Genomic DNA, 20,040 nt, shown 5'->3' with positions numbered 1-20,040 from the left:
AAAACAGCATTCTAGGATCTCGATTTCAAATCAAAAGTTGCTGGAATCATGTTTTAAATTGGGCCTAAATTCAGCGTCCGAGACACGTTCTCAATGAGCCGATTGCAGCTACGCGATGTCGCGCACTGATCCGACGAATTATAGCAAGCGCGTGTGCGTCGTGCCGATGCGTGCGCGCGCTTCGCCGCAAAACAAAACGAACTACTAATTTAAACTTCCTACGGTGCATCTTAAGAAGCACTGTTGGAAACGGCTTCTTTTGTTGATTTCTTCAACATGACAGCTTTCCAGAAAGAATAATTTCACAGGGAGTTTAGTCCCCTTATTATCTTTCAACCAAGTATGTTTCTCAACAAGAATTACGCCAATTACTTTTTGGATAGCTGCAAATGATGGACTCCAGCTTTAACTCTTGACCCCCCAACATTGAAAGGGCCCGTCTCACTTCATATCCGGGACGAGTTCCGGACAAATAACGGGTAGAATCATTTTCTTTGTCCATAAAAAAAGCTCTGCGTTTGTCCCGGACACGTTCCGGGAAAATGTTTTAAGCACCTGTTTGACTCATCAAAACTGATAACTTCATTACGGGAGGTTGCAGGGAAGTTGTTCAGAATCCTGCAACTTGTACCCAATGCAATGTCCGTAACTTGTTCGGAACTCGTCCCTGATATGAATTGAGATGGGCACTAACTTCTAGGGAGCATCTAACACCCAGTTTATTCCAGTATACTCCAGTTCTTAACTGGGGTATGCCCAAACAGTCGGTTTGCGACCGACGTTCTATTTTCCCTCGGCTTTGCCTAAGGAAAACAGAATGCTCCATGGAGCACCTCGGAGGCTAGTTCTGCTTCACAACTCGAAGCAGTCAATAGATGTATAATAGATATTTTAAAACTTGGGTAAAAGGGCAGAAAAAGCTTTTTTTGAAAGAGAAGACTTTCTTGATATTTTTGTTGAGTTTTAAGTTGAACTTTTAAGCCTTATTACACTTAAGCTTGAAATATCTATCAATGTAAAAATGATGCTCAGAAGCTACCGATGAAATGCTGTCAAAGTTATGATGAACCAAGATATTTTAAAACTTGGGTTAAAGGGCAGAAAAAGCTTTTTTTGAAAGAGAAGACTTTCTTGATATTTTTGTTGAGTTTTAAGTTGAACTTTTAGCCTTACTACACTTAAGCTTGAAATATCTATCAATGTAAAAATGATGCTCAGAAGCTACTGATGAAATGCTGTCAAAGTTATGATGAACCAAGAAATAGACATTTTTTTTAAAAATAACTAATGCAAAACTGTAAAGTGCAAACAAGTCAAATATCGTATCTGAATTTCAGTTCGCATTAGGTGCAAGCTGCTAGGCTTGGAGTACCAGGCGATAGTAAGCTGCAGTCAAGGGGTGGGGCCTGGACCTCATTTGAAGGGGCTGCTCTTTTTTCACCTTTTTGCTACGTGAATTACCATTTGTATTAATACCTCACAAATCTGTAGAGGAAAGGGGATGAATACCATTGATATAAAAGATGGTTGTCTTTTGATCGAATTCATAAAAATGGCACTTTATTGGGGGGGGGGGGGGGGGAAGAGCAGGCATGGCCCCTGTAGCCCCCCGCCCACACTAATCCACCCTTGCACAAGTAATGCTGGCAAGAAACTCAAATATAGAGGCCGGGGCTGGATGCGTTTTCAACTCTAAAATAGTACGGAAATTCTGGGCATCAATAATGCCGGCAAAAACAGCAGAAATGTAGAGAGGCTGACCTACTGAGGCAAAATGAGGAATGTCCCCCAAAACCTTGTTTTGAGTAATCGATGCATAAAGTCGGACATAGTAGAAAAATCATGTCAAAATTGATACTGGTTGTTTTTTTATTTTTGAGTAGTCAATGTATCCAAGATTCACACTATGCATTTTTGTTGGGGAAAAATGCCTCAAAAAGTGGAAAAACTGCAGAACGTTTATCACTGACGTTAAAGGGCGCAATGCATATTTTTTTTTTTCAAAGCCATTTTTCTCGAAATGAGGTTGGAGAAGATAGGCAGGACACTGTTGAAGTTTCTGCGGCATATCTTTGGAATAAATTTAGCTACAGAAATAAATTTGGTATCATTGGAAAGCCAATGATTTGCACTTAAGCATGATGGACATGACTGGAAAAGTCAAAGGCGGGGGTTATTCCTCATTATGCTATGGCAGGTCACGTTATCTTAGTCAATAGAGAGCACAAAGGCGGGTTAACCCTGACATGTGCCAAATCAGTTCTGTTCACCTGGATGCAATATTTAAACTATTAACTAACCTTTTCTATATCACAATAACCTTTTCCTCGCCTGATCCCACTGCTGCCACCACTTTTTGCAGAGGAGAACTGCTATATCTTTGCGGGCTCCCCCGCGGACTCCTCCAGTGGTAGGAGCTCCCCGCTGGTCTGGGACCCCAACTCCATTTATGATAAGCTCACATGTCGCTCGCAGGAGTCTGTCTCCTCGGGGTCCATGTCAGGTTTGTCTCCATGAAAAGAAATACGATGCCGGCTCTGGATCCAACCCTTTGTTGATCCTTGTCCCCATCCCAACCCCACTCCACTCCACACCGGTGTTGGCTTCAAGCTCCTAGATCTACCGTATCTAGGCTTCTTTTTTAACCCTAACCCCCTCAGCCCTTTTGGCATCCTCAATCCTGCAGAATGTTCCAACTGCCTCCACGTCAAAATTGGGGACTGCTTCAATCCTCCAACATCATCTGTTATTTTCTTAATTTCTTCAGTGGAGGGGTGACTACTGCCTCAATCCGTCAAATCCTGCAACTCGCTTTTAACATGATTAAGACATTTATTATAATTACTATTATTACTTATTTCTGGTAATGAAACCAAGGATTCCTCAAAAGCGCCCTAGGAAGTGTAGCCCGCAAGCCTGATGAAACCTGTAGAGAGGAGACAATGATAAGAAACTTCAATTTTAGAGATGGGAGGAAAAACCCAAGAAGAATATCTGGGGAAAACCCACGGAATCCGGCAGGGACTGAAAACCCAATCAACATGTTAGCCCAGGCCGGATTCGAACCCAGGTCACAGCGGTGGAAGGCTAAAAAGTACAGATGATATCCAGCATAATGTGAACCGCAATTATGCATGGCTGAGCATAAATATTGCAAGGTACAGCTGAAGACCTTGACACAATGCATCCTCCAAAATCAACTGGCCCCTCAAAAGGCATACAGCCTCAATCTTCTGCGATCCCCGAAGAACCTGGTTGATTTTGAAGGATTGAGGAGGGTTAGGGTTAATAATGGGAGAGATTTTCTTTGGTAGTTATATTTGTTAGTGTACAAGTAGAAGCAATAGAAGAGAAATAAATTTGCATGGCTGTGTCTAGTTGCATGTTTGCACATTTTGGTTGTCTTTGGTGAAAATTGTAGTGAAGTTGTTTTGCTGGTGTTGGTGTTATTACTTTTTTGTCATTTTTGTCATTTCTAAATACACCTTTTTTCCTAATAATAGAATATATGAGCTGACATTGTTGACTCAGGTCACATATCAATGGTTTGTTGCAGCATATGCCTTGCCTTCTGAGTAGCAAAACTTTTTCAAAAAATTTGAAAAAAAAATTCAATTCAAACTTCTTTGGAACCACATACTATCATCTTTAATTAACTTTTGAATTTTCTTTTTGTGATTTATCACTTGATTCATTATTTACTTTTACATGATTGACTTTCATTAATATTCATGATTAACATGATTAAGCATGAACATTGGTGATTATTCATGATTACCGGTATGTGTGTACTGCGATCGGTTGAAATCTTTTTTAAAAGTGAGCAGATTGACGTGCATGAAAGTAGCTTATGGAAATATTATGTACATGTAGTTTACAGTTGTGCAGCAGCTGATTTCACAAAAATTTACGCAATTGCGTATACATGTATATATAAGTCCACTTGCGCCACAATTTATGGCGTAAGTTGAGCCACATTTCTCGCTGTGCAACATTTCAGTTATGACAATTTCACGAAAGTTTCACAGTGCGTAAGTCCGCGACTTACACAACAAATTATGGTGTAACTTGCGCGATCATTTTAGGTGGTGTAAGTTGTGGTGTAGCGATCGAAAATTACCTATTTACTAGCAAATAGTGATTGTCGTGGAGCCCGTTATTGCACAACTTACCAAGGTTGATACTAAGACACTCACAGCTTTGTGCTTGAAGTAAATGAATTGCTATTTTACTTGTGACAGTAATTATAGAGTTGCTGCAAAATTCCGAAGAGAGTTGGACAATACTGTTTTCAAAATGGTGGGCCGAGGTAATTCAACGACTGTTTCATGAACGAACAACATCAACATCAACATCATAAATGCTGTTATCCGAGATGTTTAGATTTTTTAAAACGTTGCACAGCTACGCCAAGTTTCATGAACTTGATCGTAAGTTTATTGCACAGCTGCGCAATATATTTGTTGCGTAAATCTTACGCATGGAGTACATTTAAGTTACGCACTGTTTCGTGAAATCGGCAGCAGAAGTGTAGTGTACATGTAACTCGGCGTTCGTATTTAAAGGTACCAGTACATGGGATCATTTGTTCCTGTGCATTGTTTTTCATTTGAAGCGACAAAATAGCCCAAAATTTTAAGCAGGGAACACAAGAACTAACATGTTGAACCGTTTGATCAGTAGCTACTACATTATGTACATGTACACATTATCAAAAAAAACCCCACTATTTTGGGTTTTGTATTAAACTGAAAAAGTGTGCCCACAAGAAAATTTGTTTTCAAAACCACCTTTAGGGAATTTTTTTTCAATTTTTCAGTGGAAGTCATTGTTGGGGGATTAATTTCACAAGGTACCGGTATTTGGGACAAGCCCCTTTATCTTCACTTTGCTTTCAGCAAGGTTATACCCCGTTATTACCAATTCTAACTTGCCTTTAAGTTTACATGTGAACGCATCGTTTGAAGTCAAAAGATTTGTTGAACTTTGCATGGCTGAACCCCAGTCCTTTGTCATTTGCTGTTATTTATTTCTCCAAATATAAAATTGTGTACCAAATTTTTCGTTGTTGCCTCAATTTGCACATTTTCTTTATTTGCCATTGTTACATGTAATTCACATCTGCTATTGTCAAAGAAAGTTTGGTTCATGGTAATTTTTTTTTTCACATTATCCTATTTAATGTGTACAATTCCTTTTGCACATCAGTGCCAGGTTCTGATGTTTCAGTGTACATATGTCTCAATTTTTGCATGATATGAGTTTTAAATGTGGTTAAATTGAAAATACTACTAGTGGTACTGTGATGACCAATGTTCATGGCATTGCATGACTGTTTGCAGAAAAGTTGTGCCAACTAAAAATACAGAAAATCTGTGCATGCAGATTTGTTTTGTAGCTGTTTGAAGCAAATCGGAAGGAAGGGTTTTTCTATGCTGCGCTTATTGCTTACAGTCTTGTTGCAAAATCTTGTTCTTAGCAGTGCCATGAATTTCGGTCCTAGTTTTAATCTAAAACATACTCAGCTCGCTAGAGAAAGATCAAGCCTCATTTTATTGCATTAATTGATAGACTGGGTGTTATTGAATTTGGCAGATCGCACACCGGGTGAAGAAGAAGAAGATGATGATGAAGAAGATGATTTCCATGACTTCAAGTCAGCTCCTAAGCCGGCCAAGACCCCCAACCTCCTCCCCTCCTTCCCGTCCATCGCTCCCCCGAAAGGCACCAGCGCCAGCACACTGTCCTCAGCTGGCTCTGCCGCGGCAAAACAGAGCAAGTTTGCATCGTCTGGCATGCACTCGTTCGACTCCCTAAGCCAAAGAAAGGCGGCTCCTCACTCCCACGAGGACCAGCAGAAGATTGACCTCTTCCACATGGACTTTGAGAAGGTCTTCCCGAAGGTTGGGAGGAAGACGGCCACCGCGGATGACTTCGGGAGCTTCCAGACGGGACCCATCGGCATGGGTGGAGCAGGGAAGGCTAAAGAAGACGACGAGTTTGGCGACTTTGCTCATTTCAAGCACTCAGCATCTGAGTCTGATTTGATGGGGATGCAACCCACTGAAGGTGACAAGTACGCAGCGTTTCGGGAACTCACTGGCCCCATGCCACAGATCCCAGACACTCAGACAACTGTGTCAGGGGACGATTTTGATGATTTCAAGCAGGCAGAACCCCCGAAGGACACACCGTCTGTTGCTGCTCAAGTCCCCTCCTCAGACTCCCTGACAGACTTTAGAGAAGCCACCCAGCCTATGCCAGGATTCAAGGCCAACTTTGAGGATACTCATCCCTCCGCACGACCCACCCCTCCCACCTCAGTCTTTGAACCCTCCCCGGCACTCCCCACAATCAATCTGAGTTCCAGCTTACCCGAGTCTGACGGCTTTGCCGATTTCCAACAGGCCATGCCGTTGCCCCCTAGCTCCTCCAACCAACGCGCTGATGTCTTCAGTCTCAAGGCTGACTCGGCAAGCACAAGCTCCTCTGAGGATAAGTACAGCATCTTCAGAGCTCTAGGAGGTGCTGACGATCGGGAACCACCCGAGGATGATTTTGGCAACTTCCAGACCAACCCTCCTCCCCAAGTCATGGACTCGCTCTCCGTTGCTCCGTTTGGCAACAAACCAGATGATGAAAACGGTGGGAACATGAAGAAACCGGTCTCCGCCAGTGATCTGTATGGCATGGAGTTCGATGCTCTAGGTTCAATCAACAACGGCTCCGTTGCCATGTTGAATCTAGAAGATGCTGGAGAAAACGAACCCAGCGATGAGATTGAGAACACGCCCACGGAGCCTCAACTCCCCGCACACACCAACGCATTCCAGTCGTCGCAGAACAGTAAACTCTCCAAGCTAGAGTCTATCGACAGGCTTGACCTGAAGACCTTTGACCTCGATTTGACCTTGGGGAGGTCGGTAGAGATGGACAGCAAAGGTAGAGGGGATTCCTTTGGTGAGTTCAGCAGTGCTCCAGCAGATATGACCAGTCCAGTTGAGAATGTCAACCAGACCATCCAGCAAGGTAAACTGAATTCATTAACCTAAACCATGAGGAACTGTCTTGAATCAGTGAAAATCAACACTGCATTTAACGTATGGCATTCAAAACAGTTCTTGTTTATTTTCTGCGAAGTTACCAAGTAATTTGTAAAGTTGCAGGTACTCGATTCCATAATCTGCAACCAGTTTCTGACCTAGAGCTACGGTCAAGTACTCGGGTACCCGGTTCCGATGCACACCCCTACTTGACAAAGAACAGCCTGATTAAATTTAAGTTGTGCTCTGTTGTTGTCGCAGCTTTTTTAAATTTTTTTTTTAAGGGAATAAATGTGTGTTTGGGAGGTATTATAACACTCTGTTTACATGGTTTAAGACCGGTTTGAGTCTGGATGGGCGATAATTACCCGAGGCGAAGCCGAGGGTAATTATCGCCCATCCAGAGTCAAACCGGTCTTAAACAGAGTGTTTAATACCGACCGAACACACATTTATTCCCATTCATAAATACCTTTTCGGTCCAAAATAAAAAAAAAGTCAAAAACTAGACGTTGCCAACCATCTTGTTCAACAATTTTACATCATGTTTTACGTAACACCCCTCTGACTATAATATGGAATGCCCCTCCACAACTCGTTACCTAATAGGGACATTGGCGTGCCCGTCGCGCATACTGCGCGATGTCGCGCAAAACGCAGCTGGGCTGGTGAAGTGTGAATTTTGGACCATGAAATACTGATTCGCTAGTAGTACATTGCGCATGCATACGGGAGGAATTTGAACGTTCAGCCAATGAAACTTTAAAAGGCACCGGATTTCATAGGAGTCAAAATTTCATGTGACACTGGAAAAGCGTTTAAGACCAGCTAGCCATGTCTTTATCATCCGTTTAAGACCGGCCACGTGACGGGTTCTCGACCAATAGGAATGCGTAAACTGTCCGAGGTATTTATGAATGCAAGATAAAATCTTATCACAGTAATGTTTTGTTCTTATCTTCAGATCCCCCCACCCCATCAGGTTCTATCGTACCCTACCAGGCCATATCCTCGGTCCCTCTGGTCCCCGCTGGATCAAGTCTGATTGGAGACAGATACGCTGAAGTGGTCGGCAACGTTGATGTATGTTATTCATCTTTTTTTCCAATTTGAATGGTAAAAGCATGTAGGATCACTCGCAGTTACATGTACCTGGAAAAGTACCTATATGTACATGTACCAATTACATGTAAATGACAGAAATCTTGATAAAAGTGAAGATAGGACTGGTATCAAAAACTTTTTGAAATTATTCCACCTAAAACAGAACCATTCAGAAGTAAATAATAATTAAAGATGGTTTCAAAAAATGTGCCAGCATGCACACTTTTTTATGTGCATAAGCAATGGATTTCAGTTACGAGGCCCAACAAAATTGTGTATGTTTTCTCTGTTTTCTGAAAATAAACAGTATCCACTTAGCTAAAATGTCAACAGGTTAGTTTTATGCACCCTTCTTAAGATTTTGACAAATTTTATCACTTCAAACGAACAAAGAATAGCAAATACCTTTAAAAGTACGGGTACTGGTTTAAAAGCTCTTTGAAAACTTTAAATGTCAAACATTTGAGTGAAATCAAGTGTTATTTATTTGATGAGAACAATATAATGTGAAAATAAAATGTCTACATTTTGCTTTGTGTATTTTGCAGGATGAGAATCGCCATGCCAACGAGTGGCAGCGTTGCCTGGAGAAATGCCACGAAGCTGTCAAGAAAGCCAACAATATCTTCAACGACATCAGCAGTTCCTCCATCTGCAACGAAGTCATCAAGTCATCCGAAGGAGCAGAATATCTCACGGGTAAAATAAAAGTGCTGATAGTGCTGTGCATTTTCGAATAACTTAGTATTCGATTACTAGACCTTGGTTTTGATCGTGTATTCGAATATTCAATACATGTGGATCATGTGCCAACCAGTCGGCATTTACGTTGCCAGTCAGGAACTGCGTGTGTTTGTCAAAACTTGGCAATGAGCTTTATTAAGGGAATAAATATTATCAGTGACCAGGCCCCTGACCGGTTTCAAACGTACTTTTTTAACACTGGCCAAGCACATACTCAAATTTCGGTACCTTTGGTCCAAAAGTCAAAACAAGTCAAAAATTCACAATTTTTCAATGAATTTGTTCAACAATTTTATTTCATGTTTTGTGAAACACCCCTCTGATCAAGTCTATTATATGTGCCTTGCGCGTGTAGAGCTAAAAATCTCCTGTTATGGAGATAATAAGTGTTTAAAACCAGCCAGCGTTTCATCAGCGGTTTCAAACCACCCATGTGACAGGTTCTTGACCAATAAGAATGGGTAAACTGTCTACGGTATTTATGGAAATAAAACATTAAGAGCATCAGCAAGTAAGCTTGGGAAAGTTTCTCTGAAAATTGCTCTTTATCATTACTAATCAACTTTTCTGCACTTTCCAGCCGTGATTGAAATCTACCGTGTCGCTTGTCGGATACTGACCTCCATGAATGCGATGGGTGAGTGATGAAAAATTGTGTTCTGTCTGAAAAAAACAAAATCAAAGAAATCTTCTCTCTACTCTGAATGTTGAGGTTTTTCATTTGAGCCATTTTCACAGCCATAAACGAAGCGAAGAGAGCATTAGCGAAACATTTCACTGGCATTTGTTGGAAGAGAAAGACGATAATGCCTGATTTTTCCCCACGTACGAATGCAAGTGGAGTAGTGGAGTTGTGTGGTTGAATCATGGACATGATTGAAGCACCATGAACAGTGCCCTTGTCTTTCGGAGTTTTTCCTCGACTTTTAAAGTAAGAAGTGAACTTCTTTGTTGATGACTCCATTACTCTAACCGTAATTCAGGCATTTTATGCAATGAAAACACTGACCTTTTTTTTTTTTCATCGTAAAATTTTGTTTGAATCGAAAATAATTAAGCAGGAGTTGGTGTCCGGAAATTGGGCATGAAGTGTTTTGTACATGTTTGTTCATGTGTGTAACTGCAGTGCGGCCCAGATTTCGGACACGTATTTTTGTTCAACGTATTTTCCGATTTTTTTTGCCATATGCCAGTTTCATCTCTGGGTTGAAGAAAGTTCACAAAAATGTTAAATAAAACAAGACAAGGCTTGACTAGTAAAGCTGGTCCCAGAGTACACAAAGTTCTAGTCAATTGATCCAGAAAAGCTTAAATGTTAGTAGAATAAGCTGTAGTGGTAACCTAAAGCTCCTGAAAAAAAAACCCACTTGCACGGAGACTTGACTTATTGCCTTCACAATACATATGTACCGTTATCATGAAAATACATGAATCAAATGGCACCAGACTAATGTTCATGTGGTGGAGATACTGCAATATGGTTTTTATAAAAAAAAGTGTTATTAAAACATAGTACATGATGTCAATGTCCCAGTGGATGAGTAATCTTCGCAGTATTTAACAAATATTGTCAAATTTTTTTAAAAAGTGTGCCTGGAGACACACTTTTTTTAAGCCGCCTTCAGTGATCATTGTCTTTAAAATGATACCATTTTAGGTGGAATAATTTCACAGGGTATTTGGTACCAGTCCAGTCTTCACTTTTTAGCAAGTTTTTTCTCATTAGGTTGGTAGGTCCGTTTCCGGGTATCTATCGATGTTCCTACGTGCCTTTAAGCATTAAATTTCTCCCCTTGTCCAACATTTACAGGCGTTGACTCCACTGATCTACAGAGGCTTCAGAAGGACATCGAGCTGGTTTGGACCAACCTGTCTGCATTCCTAGCATCAAGTCCACTCATGGTATGACTCGTTTAAGACAGTCCTTCCATCCTTCGTATTCAATCCCCCCCCCCCCCCCCCACCCAACCAGCACTGGTATTGTAATCATTCAGAGGTCGCAGGTTCAAACCCTGTTTCTGTACACTCGTTTGTTCGATTGCAAAATTATTATAATGCACATTGGAAATTTCCTAATTGTGGCTTATTTGTAAATTATTTGTTATACAAAAAAAGTTGTATCCTCTTCACTTGATCCCCGTTTGCTATATCCCAAGATTGCAGCATGGGCCTTATGCACAAGTTGGCCATTTTTGTCATGTTCCCTGAATGTATTTCATAAATTGTGAACTGTTGAAGGGGATGGTGCCAGACTATTTATTCACTATTGCTTCACTTTCAGAGCAGACTGGTATTAATTTGTAACGTCATTGCTTTCATTTCTCTACACAAGTTCCAGAAGTGAAGATTTTACCTCACTCTTAATCCAATATGGCCGACTCGTGAAAAAGGCCCATCGCTGATGTTGCTAGCATCGTGATTTGGGGCTTGATCCCTTGCTACATGGAAGTGCAGGGGTTTATTGCTTCTGACTAGCACCCTCAAACAAAGACATTGATAAATTGGGGAAAAGCCAATATAGGGCTGTTCAGCTCAGTTAGTAGAACACTGGTATGGTATTTCGGATTCCATTCAATTTCTTTGTCCAGCTTTATTAATTAACTAAACATTCATTAAGTTGTTGTCTTTTTATCCTATGCATCAGCCCGCAGCAGGATCTTTCGTCTTCAAGACGGCCATCCTGCGACCAGAGCCCACCAACACAGACCGTGCCTGCGGGGTGTGTCTCCTAAACGTGGACTCTCGCAGTAAAGCGTTCGACCGCTCCAAGGACAGCCACAAGCTGGTCTACGGCGGCAGGCAGTACCACGCCACCTGCGCCAACCTCTGGGTCAACATGGTAGATTCCATCCTGCCAGCTCTCCCACTCAACAGATTGTTATGAGGGTCGAACCACTCTGTGAAATAGGGGAGGTCTCGGTGTACAACTCTGGCTTGCCAAAATGTTGCAAAATTTATAGTGAAATTGCTAAATTTGTTCAAACATTTTTCTTGGCAGTGCATTTTCATGTTCCCTCTGGATGGACATGGTAGATTCCATCCTGCAGGCTCTCCAACTCATCAGATTGTTGTGAGGGTCAAAACCAATCTGTGAAATAGGGGAGGTCTCGCTGGACAACTCTGCGGCTTGCCATTGTTTCAAATTTTATAGTGAAATTGCCAAATTTTCCAAACGTTTTTTTTGTGCATTGCATTTTCATGCACCTTCCATGTCAACATGGTAGATTCCATCCTGCAGGCTCTCCCACTCAACAGATTGTTATGAGGATCGAACCACTTTGTGAAATAGGGGTGGACAATTATGTGGCTTGCCAGTGTCGCAAAAATGTAATGTGAAATTGCCAAATGTTCCAAATTTACTTCCTGCGCAGCGCATTTTCATGTGCAAACTTATTAAAAAAAAAAAAAAACCTGAGGGCATTTTTTGTACCTCAAAGTGTATCAAGTCTTGAAAATATAATATTTAGGTCACATTTAATCACATTTTGCAGTTGCAGCTAACCATTTTCGTTTTATCTTCAAATAACTTTAAAATATTTGCAATATACCATTCCAAAGTTGATCTTGTTAAACACATCAGCAGTACTATACGATACTGTAGTTTTATGTATTACTTAGAGGCTGTATAACTTTGTATTTGTTATTGGACATATTTCATTTCATGAATGAAAACAGAGATTTGTTAATAACTATTTTAGGTTTAGATGAGGGTTCGTTTAGGAATGTTGCATAGTCACAAAAAATGCAGCAACCAGAGAAATTCTCAAGATTCTCAAGTAATCTGGCTTGGTTGAACACAGAAAAGTGGGATTCAGTCAATGAATTCTCCCAAAATCATGTTATTCTTTTTGAAATATTTTTAAGTGCAAATATATTTTTTTTCCCCGACCCTAATGACTCCTTTACCAAAATCATGTCAGGTTAAGATGTCGGATATCAACTTGTTCAAATATGTTGTATATTCAGCCTCTAAAAAAATCACAACTACTACTAGAAATTTTTTTTGAAAAGTTTAACAATTTGGTAAGCATAACTTGTCTGTATAATTCATAGTATCTGTACTTTTGTCGTTGTAAGACTTTGTGTTATGTCACTGTTGTCACAGTAGATTGATCATTAGGTTCTGAACATTGTGGACCCTGGGTCACACTGTGTGTTCCATCCGCCCGAGTCGTGTGCACAAGGGATTCTATAAATTGGGGTCCATCTTTTTTCCCCGTCCCTGTTACTTCTGACATCTATGATTTTATAATTCTGATGCAATCCTTAAAGGGGCACTACAGCCCGAGATCCCCAAAAGATTCATGTTTTGGATTGTTTACTTATCCTATTTCAAAAGTCTGGTTGAAAGGAAACTAACCTAATGTCTTGTCGAGAAAAGACGAAAGACCCGGGTTGTTTACATTGGACGCAGCGGACATTTTGTGGCATACGCATACAGATGTCAAGCCGTCTCTATTCAATATACTGTACACGTTGTGTGCATCACATAATACACACAGCACCAATAACATCCATTTTGTTTGTAACACGTCCGCTGAGTGCAAACCACTGTGCGGCAGGATTCACAACTAGCACTCAACAGCTCGATGTTTCGTAGTCAAAGTTGTGACCCCTGAAATTCGTTCTTGCATAGTTCTTGCAAGAATAACACAAAATCGCCCAGTTTTTAAATCGTGGTTGTGTGGACGTTTATATCCTACTTTTAAGTGCTCTTTCCAAATAATATTATTTCATTTCAAACGCGTTGTGTAGCCCAATTGGGCGCCTTCCAATGACAAATGACAAAGTACCAAGGTAACAGGGACAGGAAAAATGTCGCACTTTTGGCCCTAAATTTATAGAATGCCCCACATTTGCACATGTTGTACTGTAATGAATGCGTGTTGGATATCAATGGCAGCTGTGTCTGGTCAATTAATACACCACGGGGAGGGGGTATTGGATCTGAGTCACAACTGCAGGTGTCACAAAGAGACAGTTTATTTTAGAAAGATGGATACTTTTTGTGTAGACAGAACTGTAAAAAATTATGATTGAATTAAGTACTGTGTGTTTATGTGCAATAGTAGATAAAATGTGTATATAATGCTTGAGAAAAAAGCAGTACTCAATTTGTTGTATTTTAGCAAAAACATGTATGGAAATGAATGCAAAATTGTGACGCAGTGAAATAAAAGTTGGTCATCTCCATTGCATATAGGAAAACAAAAGTTAGTTTGTATGTATGTGCTGTTTTGTTATGAAGTGTCTTCATTTTTAGAACGCCCCCCCCCCCCAATAAACGGTTACTGTATGTAGCATATAGTTGAGAAACAATGTCACTGACTCCCATCTTGAGAAACCCCAGTTGCATTAATGCTCATTGGAAATACGACAATGTCATAAATCTGGGGGTTTACAAAAGCGGGTGTCTCGGAAGATATTCTTTATTTTTTAATTTAAAAATGAAGGCACATGCATTACAGCCAGCGATAGAAATGTATGCATGCAGGCGAAAACCTTAACTTTTTGCCGATCAACAGAGGGCGCTCCAATCGTAAAACGTTTATGGCGCAATTTACAAAACAAAATCCGGCAACGGGGAGAAATTCGCTCGTACCCCTCGCCCTGCAAACAGGAGGGCTAATCCTAATACTCAGACGCTATAGCAGAGCAGTTAAATTCATGCACCACAAAAACCATGGCCTTTTGAACGTTGTGTTTCTCAAAATAATATGCTCAGTATGATTGAAAAGTTAAATTATAACGGAAGAAGAAATTCTAATCTACATGTCAGTGAGAAAATCGCCGTCATCGGTGCCGAAACGTCAGTACTGGTTACTGATATAGCTGACCTTCAAGTCTGGAAGAAATCGTTCGAAAACTTCCCCATATCTATGTATTTATATCAATTTCTAGGAATTTCTCCAAATTGTTATTTCACGAGTAGTTGAACACTTCAGCTAACAATATTCCGAATTTCAGCTTCATCTGTTGTTGCAAACGCAAGTGTTACAACTAGAACATCTCCATGGAAAATTTCGACGAGGATTTTCCGCCGACACAACCCGGCCACGTGCATTGTTCAGCAAAGCGCCCTAGGCGCTACGGTTGACCGATTTCGGCCAAGCAACACATTAACATGGGTGATTATCATATTCATTAGCGTCACTCGGCGTGTTTTGGCTTGGGTCTCGGCATCGACCAATGGAAGCCGGCAAAATGGGTGATATTTATCAATTAATATCTCGTGAAGGGGGCTTTTCTCAAAATGTTTACTGCACACCACAATGGATAGGACCCTTTTTAATATTCGTCAGGCTTGAAAAGATTGACAGATATTGCAGACGCCAGTGTTACAACTTTCAAAAATGCACGGAGCCAGGCCTATTTTTCCAATTTCAACGAAAAGTAATGAACATTATCACAACGATTTTTAGCACATACTTGGATCATTATAAGGGAAATAAATACTGAAAGTTGCATTAAGATAGGTCTTCCAAACTGGAGAAATTAATTTTCAAAGATTTCACCCGCCAACATAACATGTCTGTGTACATGTTGTTTCATTCAAAATAAAGTGTTACGTATCCTTTAGAATTATATACCCCTTCGCAACCACACGACTGTATAGTCGCCGCGTTCGCAGTGATAATGCTCGTTCGTCGAACCCGACGCGGGCGGCGTAATTTTTTTTATTCCTAGGAGGGTTATGGGCAATGTCATGAATAATTCATGTTTATCCATGAGAACCGACAATGACATCAACAGCATTGTTGTTAGTTACTCAACTAGCTGCTCATCGTCGCTGCTCATTTTCATCAGCTATTTTTTTCTCCAAATTTATCACTGAGATAATTTTAAATTAAGGGGAAAATAGAACGAGAACCTAAGTTCACGTCCACGCCTTCTCAAAAACATTCCTTTCCTTTCCAATTTCCAATATGTGATACTGCATATTGTCTCGTTAAGATCGTAACAGTTTAATTAAAATAAAATCGTGTTTTCGTAACTCACGCCATGCTCTCGCTTTTTACGAATTGATTTTGTTTTTACCCCAGACACCGCATATAAAAACAAACGAAAATGTAACGCACAGGCAAGCACCAGACTATTTCTCTTTTGCATACGTGTTCAAAAATATTGCACATGCAAATGATGCAATGCCAGGGTGAGCAGGTAGTGGTGGGTGCGTACAGTTCGACACCCTGGGGACGAGGTTGTTATAATCCCCGAATGAGCAATAGACCGAAGTGATCACTGCGTGGGTGTGCAGGCGAGTCATATGGTTAAATTCGACTCTTCCTAATTTTCTTGCCATCATTTCTTCTTGGAACAGTGGACAGTGGACACGCTTTTGCATTTTCAAATTCATCGGAGCATGAAAAACTTCAGGCCCATATGTGAGATGTAAGAGCCAAGTCGTGTTCCTCACAGTGCATGGTCGACATTAATGTTGGCATGAACGTCGGTGAGTCATAGTCGGTTGTTTCCGCTATTATTACTTTGCAAAAACACACATTACGGGTACGAGCAGAGACTTGCCTCATCTTGTGGCCTGGATTAGGTTGAATTGTTTATGCAATTGTTAGCTTGATTATTATATACCACGTTTCACAATGTCTGGAAACAGAATGAAGTGCCACGCCCCTCAATCGTCTGATACATTATGTATTGATTTCTCTACTTTATTTCCGTGTTTCCCGTCCTGTCATTTCGCACTTGATGTTGTTACGTTTCAATCTCAAGCTGTTCTAACCGTCATGTTGAAGTCGGAAATTAACTTCCTTATTATCCCTCTATCCTCAACCACGTGACGTTATAGGATGCCGTGAAATTAACTTAGGTTTATGGTCGACCGCCCCGATGCATTATTTTTCTGTTTTTATTTTTTTTTCTCAACGAGCCCTCTGAACCGCGAATTGACTGTTCAGGCACTTTTCACTTTTAGGAAGGCGCACATATCAAAGGAGAAAGCTTTAATGTTCCGCTGCATGCACAATCCTTATAAAAAACACAATCGGCCGCTCTCATCAGGAGATGAAATGCCGCTCAGAGTTCTAGGCAAAAGGGAAAACACTAGCCGCTTATCATTGTAGGCTGTTTCGGGTTACTTAAAATCCCTCCATAACCTTGATCTTGAATGTATTCATGCTTCGGTTTACTTTCGAATTACATACTATTCGAAGAAGTTTTGAATGATGATTAGTCAATCTTTATTTTTTTTCAAATGATTGCATGCAAAACTTCAACACGACTTCGGTCGATATTCTTACAGCATTATGTACATTCAAGACAGTTGTATGTATAGCCCGTTTTACAGTTTATTTTCAATGTGTTTTCACCCTCTTTCCGATGCATAAAAAAGAATACGCAGATGTCACTATTCTGTCACCATTAATCGCATATGTCCCCATACACTGTGTACATTATATCTCGTGCTTTTATCTCGATGTGCACATGCGCAGTTGGAGTTCCAAGCCAAACGTGTGGTGCACCAACCTCGTCCCCCGGGTGTCGAACAGTACGCGCCCATCACTACCCGCTCTCTCACCCTGGTATTGGATCATTTGCATGTGCAAGATTTTTGAACACGTATGCAAATGAGGAACAGTCTGGTGCCTGGATATGCGTTACATTAGCGTTTGTTTTTGTATGCGGTTTCTGGGGTAAAAAACAGAGTCAATTCGTCGCAGCGCGAGCACGGCGTAAGTTACGAAAACACGATTTTTTAAATTAAACAGTTACGATCTTATATCGAGACAACATGCAGTATCACATTTCATATTGATATGAGCAATTTGGAAAGGAAATTAGTATTTTCGAGAAGGCGAGGACGAATGATCGCGAAAACACGTACTGCACGTTGTGAAAAATAGCACCAAGTACACGATAAAAATCCATTACTAGCCATATTGCGGTAACGAATCAGGATTCAGGAAGAAAGTTTCCTATCCAGGGCTTACTATTGGAAACTAGGTTGGAAATAAAGTGAGCACTGGGGACGAGGTTGGTGGTGCACGTACTCGGGCTTGACGTCGTCGAACGGTATTGCGTGCCAAGGGGAAAACCCATAGCACGCAATAGTGTTTTGACTGTACATAATGATCGCTTTCGGTTTACTCGGTTGACCTTTGTTCCCCATCATTACGCGTTTATAGATACAGTCCCTGAGCATGAAATTAGTATTTCCGTTGTTTCGAAAGCCGTTCAATTCTTATCCATTTTTGAATAAAACGCAGTGAAAAAATCTCGAGGGTATCCAAACTAGGTTTGTTGCTGTTTCAAGTATATAATGAAACATCGAGTGCAGAAGCACGCAAAGAAAACGAACAAATACCGTTTAGCCCAAAACAAAAGAAATTTTATCAGTTGGAAATATGATAGTCTGCGTAGGTTTTTAATCCATTTTCTGAAAAATTCTCAGTTTAAAGATGGATACGGTTTCACTACACTAAATACGCGCTCATAGAAAACAATACAATTTAATTAGAGGTTTGCCGCGTCATTTGTTTTTATATTCCCCTCCCAAAACCAGCTAAAATGATTGCTGATCTCTTGGCCCAGGTCGAAATCATACAGCTGACAACTTGCCTATGTTAATTTTACCCAATCAAGGGTGAAAACTGCAGCAACCCAAAATGGGGTGATCCTTTACCCAATTGTTTGGATTGGAATTTCTATTAAATTTAACCAAAACCTGTGGTCATACTGTAATTTGGTCTCGTAAAAGTATGACCACAGGTTTTGGTTGAATTTAACAGCAATTCTAACCCGAACAATAAGGTAAAGGACAACCTCGTCCCCAGTGCTTACTTTATTTTCAACCTCGTTTCCAATAGTAAGCCCTGGATAGGAAACTTTCTTCCTGTGTCCCGATTCGGTACCATAATTTGCTAGTAATCAATTTGTATCGTGTAGTTGGTGTGGTTAGTTGCAACGTGCATTACGTGTTTTCAAGATCACTGTAGTTATGACGTCCACGCCTTCTCAAAAATACTCCTTTCCTTTCCAGTTTGCTCATATTAATATGAAATTGATACTGCATATTGGCGGGCCAGACTGTAACATTTTAGCTTAAAAAAAATCGTGCGACAAATTGATGCTGTTTTCACCCAAGACACCGCATACAAAAACAAACGCTAATGAAACAGACATGCAGGCACCAGACTTCTCCTCATTTGCATACGTGTTCAACAATCTTGCACATGCAAATGATCCAATACCAGGGTGAGAGAGCAGGTGGGCGCGTATTGCTCGACACCCTGGGGACGAAGTTGGGTAAAGGACAACCCAATTTTGGGTAGATGCAGCCTTCACCTAAGCTTGCTTTTGTAAAATTAACCCAGGCAATTTGTCAGTGTAGACCCCGCCTGTATGCGAAATAGGCACAAGTTGAGAATTTTTGTGAACGAAATGCCTGAGTTGGAAGCCACAAGTCACAGATACTTGATTTACTTGATTGCATTATTTATGAGCTTTCCAATGAGATATTGCACGAAAAAAAATCAACCGACGAAATAACCAATTAATTAGGTTCAACTTTTAAATTAGGAGCGTCCCGCTTGTAATTCACAGCGGGATAGTAACGCATGCGCTTTTGCGACAGTGCAGTTTTTGAATAATGAAATGAAACAACACACACACTACACGTACACGCAGCCGTATTCACACCATCAATGTGGACGTCCTATTGTCCCACTTTTGTTTGTACTAGGAAGACTCCCATATGTTTTGTACACGACCCCAATCGCGGAAGTATGCTGGGAATCGCGGACGATATACTGTTCCCGTTTTTTCTTATGCATTGTTCGTCCACGTATGCATACCCAGCTGCTCTGCGACCACGTAAAACTAGACTTGGAAAACTACGGGTTTTACAATTCTCTGTGAGGACAAAATGCACGTAGCTCATCATCGCAGAGCATGTCTCGGTCGGACTACCGACCGTACGCGATCATCCCGTAGCTACAATCAATCCATGGTGCCCTGATAATACAAAACGCGTTATTCAAAAATTAACATACATGCTGCATGCTACGTCACAAGATTTGAATTTTTAAAGCGTTTCGCTCAAAACTTTCTTAGCCGGAGCGCGCTTCAGTTTACAACCACTTTTAAAACTGTATTAAGGCCTGCACATTCAAACAAGCAAATGTATTTGTTA

General features: G+C 40.8%; 1 protein-coding gene across 4 annotated transcripts in view; it reads left to right on the top strand.

The window, feature by feature from the left end:
* Positions 1-14,104, top strand: part of LOC119730970 (synergin gamma-like) — a 31,626-nt gene extending 17,522 nt beyond the window's left edge. For 3 of the 4 annotated variants that reach the window (XM_038204044.1, XM_038204043.1, XM_038204042.1), the window contains 7 exons: positions 2,363-2,503; positions 5,596-7,029; positions 8,008-8,126; positions 8,696-8,846; positions 9,472-9,528; positions 10,702-10,793; positions 11,536-14,104. In XM_038204044.1, coding sequence (XP_038059972.1) covers positions 2,363-2,503; positions 5,596-7,029; positions 8,008-8,126; positions 8,696-8,846; positions 9,472-9,528; positions 10,702-10,793; positions 11,536-11,775 — 2,234 coding nt within the window. In that variant the 3' untranslated portion in view covers positions 11,776-14,104. The remainder of the gene's footprint in view (positions 1-2,362; positions 2,504-5,595; positions 7,030-8,007; positions 8,127-8,695; positions 8,847-9,471; positions 9,529-10,701; positions 10,794-11,535) is intronic. The other variant, XM_038204045.1, reaches the window with a different exon arrangement.
* The last annotated feature ends 5,936 nt before the right edge of the window (positions 14,105-20,040 follow it).

The sequence above is a fragment of the Patiria miniata genome, unplaced genomic scaffold, assembly GCF_015706575.1.
Source record: "Patiria miniata isolate m_02_andy unplaced genomic scaffold, ASM1570657v1 HiC_scaffold_22, whole genome shotgun sequence".
Classification (NCBI taxonomy): domain Eukaryota; kingdom Metazoa; phylum Echinodermata; class Asteroidea; order Valvatida; family Asterinidae; genus Patiria; species Patiria miniata.
This window is presented reverse-complemented; position numbering and strand designations above follow the sequence as displayed.